Source organism: Microcaecilia unicolor, chromosome 13 (genome assembly GCF_901765095.1).
Source record: "Microcaecilia unicolor chromosome 13, aMicUni1.1, whole genome shotgun sequence".
NCBI classification, from domain to species: domain Eukaryota; kingdom Metazoa; phylum Chordata; class Amphibia; order Gymnophiona; family Siphonopidae; genus Microcaecilia; species Microcaecilia unicolor.
The window spans coordinates 85,271,057-85,287,395 of NC_044043.1; the positions used below are offsets into that span (position 1 = coordinate 85,271,057).

The window sequence follows — 16,339 nt, forward strand, 5'->3', positions numbered from 1 at the left end:
AATTGCATAGCAATATTATCAGCTGTGTTACCATTTGCTCTTTAAGACTTGGGGAGGCTGTGGCAATTTTGTCTTTATATTTATTTGTCACATTTATACCCCACTTTTTCCCACATGTTTGCAGGCTCAATGTGGCTCACTTTAAACCGAGAAGGCAATCGCCAACCCGGTTATTAATCGATTACAATATATTGTGATAAGCAGAAAGTGTAGAAAAACAAGTTGAAAGGAGGGAAAAGGGAAAGGAAAAAGAGGCCAAAATAGTCCATTAATGTATTTGCTTTGGAGGACTTTAGGATTTATGTTGGATCCTGGGAGTAGGCTTTCTTGAATAAGGTGGTCTTGAGTAATTTCCTAAAGTTAAGATGATTTAAAATGAAAATATTAATATTGAAATCGAATACGTATATATTTATGTTGGGGGCAGAGGATTTCTTTAATTTTGCCAAGAGACTAATGCTTGATATTATAAATTTCCATTAAACCATAAACCAATCAGATGACACAGAAAATAAACAAGATATACAGGGTGAGACCAAGAAGTAACTCCCTAGAGTTTTTGGGGGGGTTTTGCTGTTTTCTCATCAACCGCTTTGTATTTGAACGAGAAACTTTAGAGGCTCATTTTCAAAGCACTTAGCCTCCCAAAGTGCTTTGAAAATATGCCTCAAATTTATGTACTTATTTAGTCATCATACTTACGTATTACTATTAAAGAACATTTAATTATCTTAAGCCAGTGGTCTCCGACATGTGGTCTCTGCAGTCCAGTTTTTCTGGCCCTCATATCCAGCCACCCCTGCCCCCTGAAGCTCCGCTGGGTTGCATGGTCGCATTGACCCACATGCATATACAGTGGGGGAAATAAGTATTTGATCCCTTGCTGATTTTGTAAGTGTGCCCACTGACAAAGACATGAGCAGCCCATAATTGAAGGGTAGGTTATTGGTAACAGTGAGAGATAGCACATCACAAATTAAATCCGGAAAATCACATTGTGGAAAGTATATGAATTTATTTGCATTCTGCAGAGGGAAATAAGTATTTGATCCCTTTGGCAAACAAGACCTAATACTTGGTGGCAAAACCCTTGTTGGCAAGCACAGCGGTCAGACGTCTTCTGTAGTTGATGATGAGGTTTGCACACATGTCAGGAGGAATTTTGGTCCACTCCTCTTTGCAGATCATCTCTAGATCATTAAGAGTTCTGGGCTGTCGCTTGGCAACTCGCAGCTTCAGCTCCCTCCATAAGTTTTCAATGGGATTAAGGTCTGGTGACTGGCTAGGCCACTCCATGACCCTAATGTGCTTCTTCCTGAGCCACTCCTTTGTTGCCTTGGCTGTATGTTTTGGGTCATTGTCGTGCTGGAAGACCCAGCCACGACCCATTTTTAAGGCCCTGGCGGAGGGAAGGAGGTTGTCACTCAGAATTGTACGGTACATGGCCCCATCCATTCTCCCATTGATGCGGTGAAGTAGTCCTGTGCCCTTAGCAGAGAAACACCCCCAAAACATAACATTTCCACCTCCATGCTTGACAGTGGGGACGGTGTTCTTTGGGTCATAGGCAGCATTTCTCTTCCTCCAAACACGGCGAGTTGAGTTCATGCCAAAGAGCTCAATTTTTGTCTCATCTGACCACAGCACCTTCTCCCAATCACTCTCGGCATCATCCAGGTGTTCACTGGCAAACTTCAGACGGGCCGTCACATGTGCCTTCCGGAGCAGGGGGACCTTGCGGGCACTGCAGGATTGCAATCCGTTATGTCGTAATGTGTTACCAATGGTTTTCGTGGTGACAGTGGTCCCAGCTGCCTTGAGATCATTGACAAGTTCCCCCCTTGTAGTTGTAGGCTGATTTCTAACCTTCCTCATGATCAAGGATACCCCACGAGGTGAGATTTTGCGTGGAGCCCCAGATCTTTGTCGATTGACAGTCATTTTGTACTTCTTCCATTTTCTTACTATGGCACCAACAGTTGTCTCCTTCTCGCCCAGCGTCTTACTGATGGTTTTGTAGCCCATTCCAGCCTTGTGCAGGTGTATGATCTTGTCCCTGACATCCTTAGACAGCTCCTTGCTCTTGGCCATTTTGTAGAGGTTAGAGTCTGACTGATTCACTGAGTCTGTGGACAGGTGTCTTTCATACAGGTGACCATTGCCGACAGCTGTCTGTCATGCAGGTAACGAGTTGATTTGGAGCATCTACCTGGTCTGTAGGGGCCAGATCTCTTACTGGTTGGTGGGGGATCAAATACTTATTTCCCTCTGCAGAATGCAAATAAATTCATATACTTTCCACAATGTGATTTTCCGGATTTAATTTGTGATGTGCTATCTCTCACTGTTACCAATAACCTACCCTTCAATTATGGGCTGCTCATGTCTTTGTCAGTGGGCACACTTACAAAATCAGCAAGGGATCAAATACTTATTTCCCCCACTGTACATGCATGCAAATGCCAGTTGACTTTCCTCTCCCCGTCCTTGCGTGCGCATGTGCATTCATGCGACCATGTAGGCGCATGTGACCCAGCGGAGCTTCACGAGGCCTTTTCACTACCCACAGTAGCAGCAAAACCTCCCAACGGTGCACCTCTGCTCCAGCTCAGCCCCGATTTCAAAGAATTACCCCACATAATTCACTTTGAAAACAGGCGAGCAAACATTGCTTTCTTGATCTTGACTATTATATTGGATTTTTCCACCCATTCATTTATCCATTCCTCCATAAAGTGGAGGAGTAACCTAGTGGTTAGAGCACTGGTCTTGACATCCAGAGGTGGCCGGTTCAAATCCCACTGCTGCTCCTTGTGATCTTGGTCAAGTCACTTAACCCTCCATTGCCTCAGGTACTAACTTAGATTGTGAGCCCTCCTGGGACAGAGAAATATCCAGAGTACCTGAATGTAACACACCTTGAGCTACTACTGAAAAAGATGTGAGCAAAATCTAAATAAATAAATATTTGAGATTCTACATGGAATGTTGCTAGTGGACGAGTGGCCTAGTGGTTAGAGCACCGGTCTTGTAATCCAGAGGTGGCTGGTTCAAATCCCACTGTTGCTCCTTGGGATCCTGGGCAAGTCACTTAACCCTCCATTGCCTCGGGTACAGACTTAGGGGACTACATGCGTCTAGCACATACCAAACTGGTATTACCATTTGGCTACTGCGTGCCCAGGAGGAGTGGCCTAGTGGTTAGGGTGGTGGACTTTGGTCCTGAGGAACTGAGTTCGATTCCCACTTCAGGCACAGGCAGCTCCTTGTGACTCTGGGCAAGTTACTTAACCCTCCATTGGCCCATGTAAGCCGCATTGAGCCTGCCATGAGTGGGAAAGCGCGGGGTACAAATGTAGCAAAAAATAAATTTAAAAACTTTTTTAAAAATTCAGAATTTGGTGCACGCCAAATGCTAACGAGCCTATAGGAATGTATTGGCGCATTAGCGTTTAACACCTTAACTTTATAGGCGTGTTAAAAACGCTAACGCCTTAGTAAACATACTCCTAAGGGGCCCTTTTACTAAGCCACATTAAAAAGTGGCCTGCGGTAATGTGAGCACGTCTTTTGGGGGGTGCGTTGACCATTTTTTTCCGTGTCTAGGAAAACGGACTTTTTTTTTAAGGCCCCAGAAAATGGATGTGTGCTAAAATTGAAACCAGTGTGCGCCCATTTGTGGCCTCAAAAGGAGGCATGGCCATGGGAGGGCATGGGTTTGTCAGAGACTTTCCAAAACGATATGCACGTTGTTACAGAATACTGCCTAAGCATGCCTAACTTGGATGCCATCATTTACACCAGGTATCAGCAAGCGTAAGTCTGTCACCAAAAAGTTAGATGCGGAAATTGGCGCTAAATGCGATTCTACAAAGGGCGTGCACCCTTTATAGCATTAGTGCTGATTTTTTCCAGTGCCGAAAAGTGAGCTGCATTTAGAGAATTCCTTCCCCACCCCCCCACCACCACACACACTGCTCTCATATGCTTTCCATACTTCTTGTGACAAGCAAACTGGGTCAAAACTCCTGGGAGACAAGAGATTAGAATTTAGATCTTGTGACGGGGCGCACTGCCCATTTGGGCAACCGGGCAGTACCCGAGGGCCCAGACGCTCTGCTCGGATGCCCGGCACACTGCTGCTGTACTAGTGGTCTCAGCAGGGGGGGGGGGAATATGTTCTTTCCTGCCCGACCCACTGGGCTGCCGCTATTCTCCCCCCCCCCCCCCCCGCACCACTGTACTTTAAAAATGGTGGCCGAGACTCCCTGCAGAAGTCTTGCGAGACTGTCAAGACCCGTGAAACTACCACGGGAAGTCTCAGCCACCATTTTGAAAATATGACGGCAGCACAGTGGGCAGGAAAGAGCATTCCCCCCCCCCCCACACAGAGACCACCAGGACCCCTCAGCTTGGACCAGGGCAGCAGAGGCGTCAGCTGTGGTGGCAGGCGTGGTGGGGGGGGGGTGTTGGGCAACGGCCGGTCGGGGGGCCGAGACCACCCTCAGTCCGCCCCTGTCTTGTGATCACTTGGAAAACCCTCATTACCAAGGAAGTCAAAAGAACTTTCAGTAATACATCCTTACCTATGACGATAAGGGCTGCTGTGCTAACCTGGTGGTAACTTTTAAATCCTTTATATATATATATATATATATATCTGCTCTCCTTGCATTTCAGAGAATGTGCTGGTGGCTCTTTGAGTTTGTAACTGCTTCTGTACTGTGCCACCCTTCAGAAGAGCAACCTCCTATTAATAACCCCTGGTTGGGCCGGCCCTCTTACTGACGCTTGCTGGTTCTCCATGTCTTCTTTTATACTTCTTTGTTTTGGGGTTTGTTTGTTTTTTTTGTCCTGTTTCAGTAAACTCAGCTTCCATTTTGGTTTCAGGCCACAGAATGGTTCTATGATCCTCTATAACAGGAAGAAGGTGAAATACAGGAAGGATGGATACTGCTGGAAAAAGAGGAAAGATGGGAAAACAACACGAGAAGATCACATGAAACTGAAGGTTCAGGGAGTGGAGGTAGGGAAGACAGTGATTATTTTTCTTCTGTTTTAATGTGTGACCTCCTTCGTTGCCAATCAAAAAAATATCATTTGCACCTGTGTCAGTTGGGGAGAGAAACGAGGTTCTTGTAGAAAACTCTGTAAGCTTCCTATTTTAGCACTGTAAGATACAGAGCTGCCAAGGTACCCAGTCCCAGGAGGGAGATTTTGGGCCAGTCTGGATTTCTGGCAACTTTATCCTGATACTCGATAGACAATGTTCCATCTAAGCTATGCAGAAGTCCTCCATCTTCATTCCTGCCAGTGGGGGGGTGGTGTTTCAATATCACATTTTCAATAGTGAGGGACAGGCACGTTTATGTATTTATTGTACTTGTATCCCACATTTTCCCACCTATTGGTAGGTTCAATGTGGCTTACATAGAACAAGGTGACGGTTACAAGTTATTCTGCGGTTAACAGTTCGGTAGAGACAGTGAGAGTCTGTGGAGCTTTCTTGTTGAAGAAGTGAGCCAGGGTAAGTTTGTAGGGGCTTCTATGTGTATTAATTGACCATAAATTAGAGAGTTATAAAATAAGAGTCGAGAATGAACATCATAATAGTTGGAGAGTTATAGAAAAATGAGTTGACAGAGAACACTGTATGGTTGGGTAGGGTTACATCATTGGTCAGGAAGGTACCATAGTCAGCGGGCTGTGGATTCATAGTACGTTGGAGGTATGGGTTGAGAGTCTTGGCTTGGTGCATTGAATGTTTGGCTCAGGTTGATCGTAGTAAGCTTGTGTTTTTTCTGTATAGACTGTCTAATTTATGGGTGGGATTCTATTGGTCCACTGGATGGTTAGATTGGGTCAGCAGGGATGTGTTTCCTGAGCAGATGGACCTTTAGGTGTTTTCGGAAGGTTTGATAGTTGTCTTTCAGTTTTAGATCCTTCGGGAGTGTATTCCAAGTTTTAGTGCAGATATAGTAAAAGCTAGTTGCGAGGGTTGATTTATATTTGATATCTTTGAATGAAGGGAGGCGTAGAGTAGTAAGGTAGGATCTTGCTGATTTGTTTATGTTCCGGATCGGTATGTCTATAAGGTTGGACTTGTAGCCTGGACAGATGCCGAAGATCACATGAAACTGGTGGTTTGCAGGATGCCAGAGAACCTACCTGTGATTGAAACCATAATATTGAAACATCACCCCCCCCCCCCCTTACTTGCAGGAATGAGGTTGGTGAACTTGAGGGAGCATTGATGATGAGAGCAGCATTCACTGACTTCAATGGGTAGATTCAGAGATGACAAATACCACACTGTCGTGGGATATAAGTTCAAAACTAGGACTGGCCATAAAGTCTCCCTCCTGGGTTATTTGGCTGCTTTATATAAGATATTTGCTCTATACTGAAATATGTAAGTGTGGCTAAATTTGTAAATGTTCCATATTCAGCCAGCAGCGGTCAGTGTTTCTTTAAATGCTGCTAGGGCTGAGTTATACACTGAATATTTGGGTACACAGATAGCTACCCGGTTCGGGACAGCTTTTTTGCTGTCCCAGGTTAACCACATAGTTATCCGGGTGCATCACGGAATATCGGCGATGCCCGGATAACTCCTGACTCCACCTCCGAACTGCCACAGCACTAGGCCAGATAGTGCAGTAAGAATCTGCTTGAATGGTAGTAGAACTGTCAAAGATATGGGTCACTGAATATCCAGGTTTGGCTTGGTTAGTGGGATTTCACCAGACGGGAACCTCACCTGCCTAGTGAAACAGCTTTGAACATCATTCCTGTATTCAGGGCCGCCGAGATTGGAGCAAAATTCCACGGGCGCTGGGGCCCCTCTCTTTCTCCCGCTCCTGACGGGACCCGGGTGATCGCGTCCCGACAGGAGCAGGAGAGAGAAAACTCCAGCATCGCCCTCCCCCCCCTTGGAGAGCTGGGGAGGACCCAGAGAAGCAGACACAGCAGGCTGGTGGGGGGTCCCCCCTCCCCGGCTGCTTTTCCCCTCAGGCCGCGCATGCTCAGTTTTGAAATCGAACATGCGCGATGTGAGAGACAAAGCAGCCACGGGGGTAGGCCATGGAGCAGAGTGAAGAAGAGCATTGCTGGAGGAAAATTCTTCTGCTGGTGAGGCCTTGGGATCCCCACCAGCCAAGGTATTTACAGTTGTTGTGGGCGGGGGGGGGGGGGGGGGGGAGTGGGGGTGGCAGCAGTGACAGTGAGGATCCTAGGGGGGAGGGCAACAGCCCTGCGCTGGGGCCCAGCTCAGTCTCTTGGCAGCCTTGCCTGTATTGCGTCTATGGGTTTGCTTTTGCATTTTCATAATGGTCATGAAATGTCATTCTGTCTCTGAAGCTTTGAAAGACATTCTATGTCAGACAGCAAAGACCAGGTGTAATCAGATGCCCCTCCAGTGTGAAAATACTACAGCCCTTTCTGCTTCTTTCTATATCTCGCAATATGGAATGTTAATTCTGAAAGGACAAAATAAAAACCACATCGTTGTGTGACCTGTTATCCAGGTAGCAAAACAGCTGTCACACAGCTGTGATTTCATAGTTTGATATCCATTTGTGAAAACCCAACGTGGGTAACACTGGTTTTGCTAGCCATTTTGTATCGGTTTGTTCTAGCAGCTGGGATGAAGGTTGTATCTTTATTACCCTTCGCAAGAAGAAAATGCAATTTTCCAGTTGTGTGGGAGATAAGTAAAGCGAACGTATTTGTTCAGAGGAAATTCAGTAGCTTGTTAGTTTGAGTTTTTAAGATGCCGTTATTTCTCATGTTCCAATAGAGGCATTTGCATAGTGAGAGAGAAACAGTGTCTTGGTTTATATGAACATTATGTAAATGAAGGTGCCAAAGGGCAGGAAACAGAAGCCCCCCCCCCCCCTCCAGGGAATGTCAAAGGAGTGAACACAAGGACAGAGGGTGACAAACTGACTCCAAGCCTGGGAGATGATATGCAAAAATCCTTTATTCAGGAGCACCAGATGAATGACCCCGACAGGGGTCTGTGTTTTGGCGGATGCAACCTCCTGCTTCAGGGGTCAACAGAGTAACTCCTGTGTAAGGTAACAGTATATGTCCTGAGGGAAATATCTTATACACAAAATCTGGACTGTATACTCTGTAGAAGCAAGAAGTAGGAAAGGTAGGCTCTTCTAAAAACCGGAGGAGACGTCAATAAAGAATCAATTCTTTATTGCAAGCGAAGTGACAACGACTCAACACAGCTGTGTTTGGGCGCTAGCTCGCGCCTCCTTCAGGAGTCTAAAACATAAGATTGTTTTTGTGTTTTTCTAAATCTTATGTTTACAGATATAAATACACGTCGGCTTCCCCGGCAGGATTTAAGGGGTTTATAGAGATCGCTATATTTTCGGGAATAGTGACTATTTTAAAGTTTTGGCTCTTCTCTTCGGGCCCCGCCATGCAGTGTTGGAGAATGCAAATGCTTGGTCAAATGAAGATGGACAGATGCGAGGTAAAGAATATGGATAGTACTCCTGGAGCCCGGTTTAAGAATCAGTGGGAACCCTTTTGGGTTACCCTTCCCGTGAAGGGGCGAAGTTATATTCTAAATTGCTAACTCACTCAAAACAGAGACAGATGGGAGGGAGGGTGGGGAATGGGTAGGGTGGGTAGGTGGGCGTGGGGGAGGAGGGGAATAAAGCCATTAGGACCACGTTGGCAGGAGTTGAATAGAAGATGATGTTGTAACATTAAGTCTGCCTATGCTTTCTTGAATGTAGGGTATTTTGTCTGTTCACAAGATGTGTTGCACTGTAATATATACCCAATCAGAATGAATGCGTGATATGAGTTGAGGAGGGAGGGGATGGAGGGGGTGCCATGAGCAGAAAATGTGATGATGACAATTGTTCCAGTTGACTTTGTTACGTATTGTTTTTGTCTTTCATCATCAATGAAAATGATTTACACATAAATCTTATGCTTTAGACTCCTGAAGAAGGCGCGAGCTCGCGCCGAAACACAGCTGTGTTGAGTCGTTGCCACTTCCCTTGCAATAAAGAATTGATTCTTTATAGACGTCTCCTCCGGTTTTTAGAAGAGCCTACCTTTCCTACTTCTTGCTTCAAAAACCTTTTGCTTAGGAACCAGTGTACCCCCACCCCTTTGGGGTGGTTTTTCTTTGCTGTATACTCTGTATGCAGTCTTGAAACAGAACTCCAAACGCAGCCACAAGGTATTTCCCCTCATCAATTGCACCAGGACATATACTGAAGCAGGCGGTTACACCTGCCGAAACACGGACCCGTGTCGGGTCATTCATCTGGTGCTACTGAATAAAGGATTTTTGCATATCGTCTCCCAGGCTTGGAGTCAGTTTGTCACCCTCTGCTCTTCTATCGACTACATTATGTAAACGATGCACATTTTCTTTATGCCCTCAAAGGACAAATTTCATCATTTTTGTTTGCGGTGCTCAGATGAAGTGAGGGAACACAACAACTGAGTTTATACACTTAGAGGAATTAGAGTTGTGCTTGCCTCACATGTGGCATTGTGGTTGGCTGTAGCTTTGCTCAGGGAAGCAAACTGACAGAGGCCGAATCTAAGAGCAGCAAAGCTTCCATAGACATGGTCAAGAAAGCGCTACAATGCAAAAGGAAATGACCTTAGAAACCTATTTCAGAGCAAAGCGATACCGGCTAGAGCGATGATATGCAAATTCATGTGAAAGCAATCACTTAAAATAATATGCAGGCAAATTTTCGATAGAATATTGAAATGTAATAACAGGGTGTTGATAATCATATTCTGTTCGTTTCTGTAATTGCTACACAACATGAAAAGTGTTTCATTTCTTAGCTGTGCAAATTTTTCATGGAGAAACAATCGCAAGAGGAAACTTTCCGTTTGATGTTATATGTGTTCTGTATGTGAGAAGATTGAATTCTGGCTGTGCAAATGTAAAAATGCTGCTTTCAAATTGTCCAGGGGTTACCCTATCTTATTATCTTGCTACCACTGAATCACATTACTTCTCTGCTCTACTGTGTGAACCAGTCTACCAGACAGTCTAGGTATTACTTGGAGATCATGTGATCTTGTTATATCAAGGGGTGCAGTATAACCAGTTACCCTGGAAAAAGAAATGTGTGCATGTATATCTATAAATATATATATTATTTTCATACTGAACGTCTGGCATTTTAGCTGAGGATGAATAGATCTGAGCATAGCAAACTGTTAAGTTCAACGGATTGTTCTTTTGGGCTAAAGTTTTAGGCCATTTGGTTTTTTTAATTTGCACATTAAGTTCTAGATATGGTGCTTAAAGTTAGGTGCCGTTTTTAGAATAGAGCTTACGCTCGGGGAAATTGCGCCCTAACTGTAGGTGCGGCTATTTGCACCAACTGAAGCATGGTGCAAACGTACACGCCTACACTAGTTGCATATCCCCGTCATTCTATAACAACGCACATAAATTCTGGAAATGCCCCCGATCCACCCATATCTCTCCCGTTTCCATGCTGCCTTTTTGAACTCGCACATAAAATTTAGGCACGGATCCGGCGGCCAAATTTACCCGTGTAATTGCTAATTAAATCCAATTAGTGCTAACAATTGCTTGATAGAATGCCAATTAGCACTCATTGGCTCATTATTCAATAAAGTTGCGCGTGCAACTCAAAGCACCAGCTATAGAATCTGGGGGTAATTTTGTACTCTCTCCATAAAAGCTGCATCGACTAGATTTTATTGTTTTGTGTTTCAGCTGCAACCAGAGAGGCATAGCTTTCTTTTATTTTTATTGCATAGAGGAACAATATCTTATCCTGATGAAAATGATTTAATACTGCTTGAAATTCATACTGTAGGAAGCTAATTGTCAAAAGGTCGCCGGAAGTTAGGCGTATAAAGTAGGTATGCTAACTCCCAGATTCTATATAGCGTGCCTAATGTTCCACGCTGAAATCGAAGCGTATTCTATAACAATGCACGTAACTTAACTGGCTTAAGCTAATCAGCTAATGAGCACTAATTGGCGCTAATTAGAATTTACACACTCAACGCACTAAGCATACTCTGTAATGCGCTGCGCCTAAATTTTGTGGGCAGCCAAAAATGGGCATGGTTATGGCCAGGGAAATGAGCGTTTCGTGGACATTCCAAAATTTACTCGCACTGTTATAGAATACGCCCCCCATGCACCTAAATCTATGCGCTGTCATTGGCGCCACATTTTCCTTTGGTGTAAATGGATGCGCGCAATTTTAAGCACTGTAACATCAACTAAGCATATTCTGTGTACGGCGCCTAAATATAGGCACCACTTACAGAATACACTTAGGTAGAAATTTATTCCGCGTGGAGTTTTTAAGGCGCTATATATAGAATCTGGCCCTAACTGTATATTCTAGAATGACAATAATGTGCATAACTGCCATTATAGCATAAATCCACATTTATCTCAAAACTGTAGGCACTTATGTTAGCTCATTTGCTACTTGCTCCCCGCTCCCTCCTCTGCACAGCTCCTTAACTCTTTTCCACGCACGTCACCCCTGCCCTTCAGCACCTCTGCTGTTCCAGTCTTGAGATCCTCACACTCACTTCTGTAAATGCCTCACTCCTGGTCTGAAGCCCCTTACTGTTTCTGTGTTAAGACTTCCCGTAGCACCAGGGCCGCCGAGAGACTGGGCCGGGCCCGGGGCAAGGCTGTCCATGGGGCCCCACCCCCGCCGCCCCCCGAGGTCGTTGTCATTGCCGCCATCTCCCCTCCACCCGCCCCCCTCTGTCCACCACCGGGCCTGGCCCTCCTGAATTTAAATCATAGCGCCTCACCTCAACCTCGCTCTGTGTGAAAGAAGCACAGAGGCGGCAGTCTGCAGATCGCCTCCCTTCGGGCTTTCCCTCCCTGTGTCCCACCATCGCGCAAGTTACGTCAGACGAGGGAGGGAAGGCCCGAAGGGAGGCGATCTGCAGACTGCCGCTGCTGTGCTTCTTTCACAGAGAGTGAGGTCGAGGTGAGGTGCTATGATTTGAATTCAGGGGGGCCCAGCCCGGTGGTGGACGGAGGGGGGCGGGTGGAAGGGACTGCGGCGCCGGGTCACCCTTGGAGGCCCGGACCCTCATAGGCATGCATTGGCATGCTCATTGTGCTCAGAGCTCGTTAGTTTATGTGCTTGCCAGCACTTTTAGCACTAGCAAATGCAGGCGCTAGTCTGGCGCTAACGGTCTCAAGCGCCCGCAGTTGCTTCTGAGCATCAGGGCCTTAGACTTACAAAGTTCCATAGGTTACAATACTATGGAGCTTTGTAAGTGCTTTGAAAATACACCTCAATGTAACTTTGCAAGCCTAAGTGCTTTGAAAATAGGCCTCTAAGTGTACTTTTTCCTTCACATCTGGTTTGTTTTCTAACCCAGTTTTTCCTTTTTGTAAATGGGATCTGCACTTACCTCACTTAAAAGTCACTGCCAGCCGGGTCAGTTACATTTCTGGTGCATGGTGTTTGTAGGTAGTCTGAAAAAGCAAGCCTTCACTGCAGCGCTTTTTCTCCATCCAGTCACCTCTCCCAGCTCCTGTCCACCGCAGCTCCAGACAACAGGGCAAGAGGCTGAAAACAAGGAAAACTCTTCAGTGAAGCATCTTCCCCCTCCCCCACCTCTTGTCCTGCCTCACTTTTTTTTGCAAAAGCCAGTTTCCTTGCCAGGCTTGTGCCTACAAAGCACTCAGATTAAAAAAACAAAAAAGACTGGATGGCATTTCAAGGCCTCCTTGTGATGTCCTTGCCTAAGCCTCTTTAATTCATTCCTTCTAAGCAATCAATGCACATTCGTCTCCTAACCAAAAGGCACCCAAGTGTTAATCTCTCAAACCGCTGAACGGCAATTATATTAAACAGGCTTCAGTCCAGCCCAGGTATTCCTGAACTTCCAAGGGGCTGGGGAAAAGAAGGATAAAATTCATCATCAGGAAAACTTTTACGGCCTCCGACTGTAACATTTTTTTAGCTCAGTGACAGCGTTGGCTTCCTATTGGAGTTCCCTTAATGGCGCGGGAGGTCACTGGCTGTGAGTACCTCTAATCCCTTGAGTTTCAGATGGGACATAATTGTAACCACTTTGATGGTGTTTGTGGGAAGCAGGATATGAAAGTGACAAATAGAATATGATCAGACTTCTAGGACTGCCCTAGAAGTGCTGCTTGAGTGACAGTCCACAAGGGAATTGCCCATCCGTCTCTGGGAGGGGAGCAATAAGGTGGATGTACTGTACTAGGTAAAGTGGTGAAGGTGACAATGAGGCGTATTTTCAAAGCACTTAGACTTACAAAGCAGGGGCGTAGCCAGACACTCAATTTTGGGTGGGCCTGGGCCCAAGATGGGTGGGCAGAAGAACCTCGCCCCGTCCCACAGGTGATTTGGTCTCTCCTCTCGCCTGCATACCATATGGTCTCTCAAACATCCCCCCTCTCCCGTATACCTTTTAAATAGCAGATTTTCATCAGCAGCGAGCAGCAACTAATACACACTGCTCATGTTGACCCCACACCCTTCCCTCTGATGCAGCTTCCTGTTTCCGCTTAGGCAGAAATACATCAGAGGGAAGGCTGTGGGGCCGGTGCGAGCAGTATCTATGTCACTGCTCACTGCAGGCGAAGATCTGCTACTTACAAGGTATGCAGGAGGGACAGTTGTTGGGAGTTTTTGGCTGGTGGGGCTTGGGGATCCCTGCCAGCCACATCATAGGTATGCTGCTACTGGGTGGGCCTGAACTCAAAGTGGGTGGGCCTGGGCCCACCCAAGCCCACCCTTGGCTACGCCACTGTTACAAAGGTACACGGTAACCTGGCTAAGTGCTTTGAAAATGAGCCTCTGTATCTGCTGATCTAGATCTGTTCATTCTTTGTGCGGCCTCTTAATGGCCTTTGACCAAAAACTTGCTGTCTTGGGGGTGGGGTGCCGTTACAGCGGAACCGTCTTGTGCTTGTCTTAGTTGTTGAACGTATTCTTAACTGTGCATGTTGCTTTGTTACCCGCCTTAGACGAAGGCGAGCTACAAATAATAAAGTCATAAACAGAAACAGAATGACCTCTGTACACCTCCATTAACGGTATGACCAAACGACCCTGGCATACACAACTGATGGATATTCTTTCTGGAGCCATGAATCAGAAGGGTTAGAGTAATGGAGAACTGCTAGGCTAGAGAGCAATACAGGGTGGAAATTTTGTTTTTCATTTTGCTCCATTTTTATTTTGTTAGCAAGAGGGGAGGGGTTCACTTTCTTTTGTTTACATTTTTGTCCCATTGTTTTATAGTAATGCACACTAAAACTGCACCACGACATTTTATTAAAAAGTACCCCCTGGGAACCCTTTAAATTCCTCACAGGTTACTTACTTACCTGCTTGTAGAGGTGTCGGAGGGCAGGAGTGAGATCCAGCCACTCCTTTCTTACCAGTTCCGTATTTCAAAATGGTGCCAGCTGACCCGTGGCTAGTGCCATTGGAGAGTACAGACTGCAGGTCATTCAGCTCCCCTCTTGAATTCCAGAACTGGTAGAGCAGACGTAATTGCCCGAGGCAAGCAAGAGGGTAGGTTTGAGGGAAAAGGTCTACAAGGGTATTCAAATAAAAGTACTGTTTCACACTTTTTCTGTTCCATTGTTTGCTTAGTCTTCTCCTGTTTTCTGCTTTCTGGTTCACCCAAATTTGGGCACCATTTATTGAATCGAATCCTAGACGTTCAAGCGGTGTCAGAGACATTCAGAGTTTTAAGATATTAGGTCCTTCAGTTTGAAGTCATCCATAGGCAGTGGCGTTCCGACCCTAGCTGACACCCGGGGCGGATCGCCGATGCGCCCACCCCCTGGGTGCAGCGTGACCCCCACTGGCGAAATGACACCCCCCCCCCGGGTGCACACCGCTGGGGGGGGGGGGGTGCCGCGGCGCGCACCTGTTGCCCTGTCTCTGAGAGAGTTCGCAATTCGACTGTGTTCACTGCTCCCTCTGAGTCTGCCCCGGACAGAGGGGAGCAGTAAACACATGCGAATTGCGAACTTTCTCGGACTGAGACAGGGCAACAGGCGCGCGCCGCGGCACCCCCCCCAGCGGCGTGCACCCGGGGCGGACCGACCCCACCGCACCCCCTTGGTATGCCACTGTCCATAGGTTCAAGTCAGAGGAAAGGACTTACTTTTCTTTCAAAGTTTGTACAGAGTCAGTTTTACTGTTGTTTCCAAAACAAATTTTAGACAGTCAACCATGGCAACTTGACTGTAGCATTTTTCTGCCCTAAACCAATTAAGATGATATGTCCATCTTCTGCGTTGGTCTTTTCCTTCTTTGACTGCTTTCTCAAATGATTTCTATTTACTGCAATACAGTTCCTAGGCTAGAAAGACTATAGAGAGCAATGCTTAGAATATTTGTTTTAGGAATGCCTTGCCTCAATGGTTTATTTCACAGGTTGACACTGCAATGGTGACAGTTTTGGCGCCAAGACATCTTTGCATGAGCAATTACACATTTGTGTGATTTTATCTTATATCATTACATCTGGACCACCTTGTTTCAGGCACCAATAACTTAATTTACCTTACCAACAGTGTATATTTGGACCCCTGAGGCAGGCAGGTTTGTCCTGCCGAAACATGGCCCTGTGTCGGGTCTATATTTGGTGCCAATAAAGTATTTTGTTCAACACTTCCTAGGTTGGAACTCGTGTTGAGTTCTCTACTCCTTTGTTTTTTCTTTGGACTTCCGTAGAGGTGTATTTGGGCCGAGCAGATTTAACAGATCATTTTATTGGCAATAAGATCTGGGGCCACTACCCTGAAAAGGATTTTGCCATTGGCGCAGGATGTGGAAAAAGCCTCTTTGAGTGGTGTAGGTCAGCGCTTCCCAAGTCCAGTCCTGGAGTACCCCCTTGCCAGTTAGGTTTTTAGGATATCCACAATGAATATGCATCAGCTTGATTTGCATATACTCAGTGGCGATCCTAGGTCGGCTGCCACCCGGGGTGGATCGCCGCGGCGCACCCCCCCAGGTGCAGCGATATCCGTCCCCCCAGGGTGCAGCACGACAACCCCCCGCCGGCTCAATGACCCCCCCCTCCCCGGCGCATCAAGCCCCCCCCCCCCCCGGCGCAATGACACCCCCTCCCCGGCGTATCAAGCCCCCCCCTCCGGGTGCATTCATGGCTGCTGGAGGGTGCAGAGAGCAGCCGCGCGCCTGTCGGCTCCAGGGAGCAGGGAACCAGCAGAGCCGACAGGCGTGCTGCTGCTCTCTGCACCTCTACGGCAGCGTGAACCCGGGGCGGACCGCCCCCACCGCCCCGCCCTTGCTACACCACTGCA

At 46.6% G+C, this 16,339-nt stretch overlaps 1 protein-coding gene across 1 annotated transcript in view; it reads left to right on the forward strand.

The window, feature by feature from the left end:
- The window catches only part of CAMTA1 (calmodulin binding transcription activator 1), a 2,140,984-nt gene that overhangs the window by 658,696 nt on the left and 1,465,949 nt on the right, over positions 1-16,339 (forward strand). Inside the window, exon 4 of the mRNA XM_030186102.1 lies at positions 4,891-5,026. Within this exon, the coding sequence (XP_030041962.1) occupies positions 4,891-5,026 (136 nt within the window). The remainder of the gene's footprint in view (positions 1-4,890; positions 5,027-16,339) is intronic.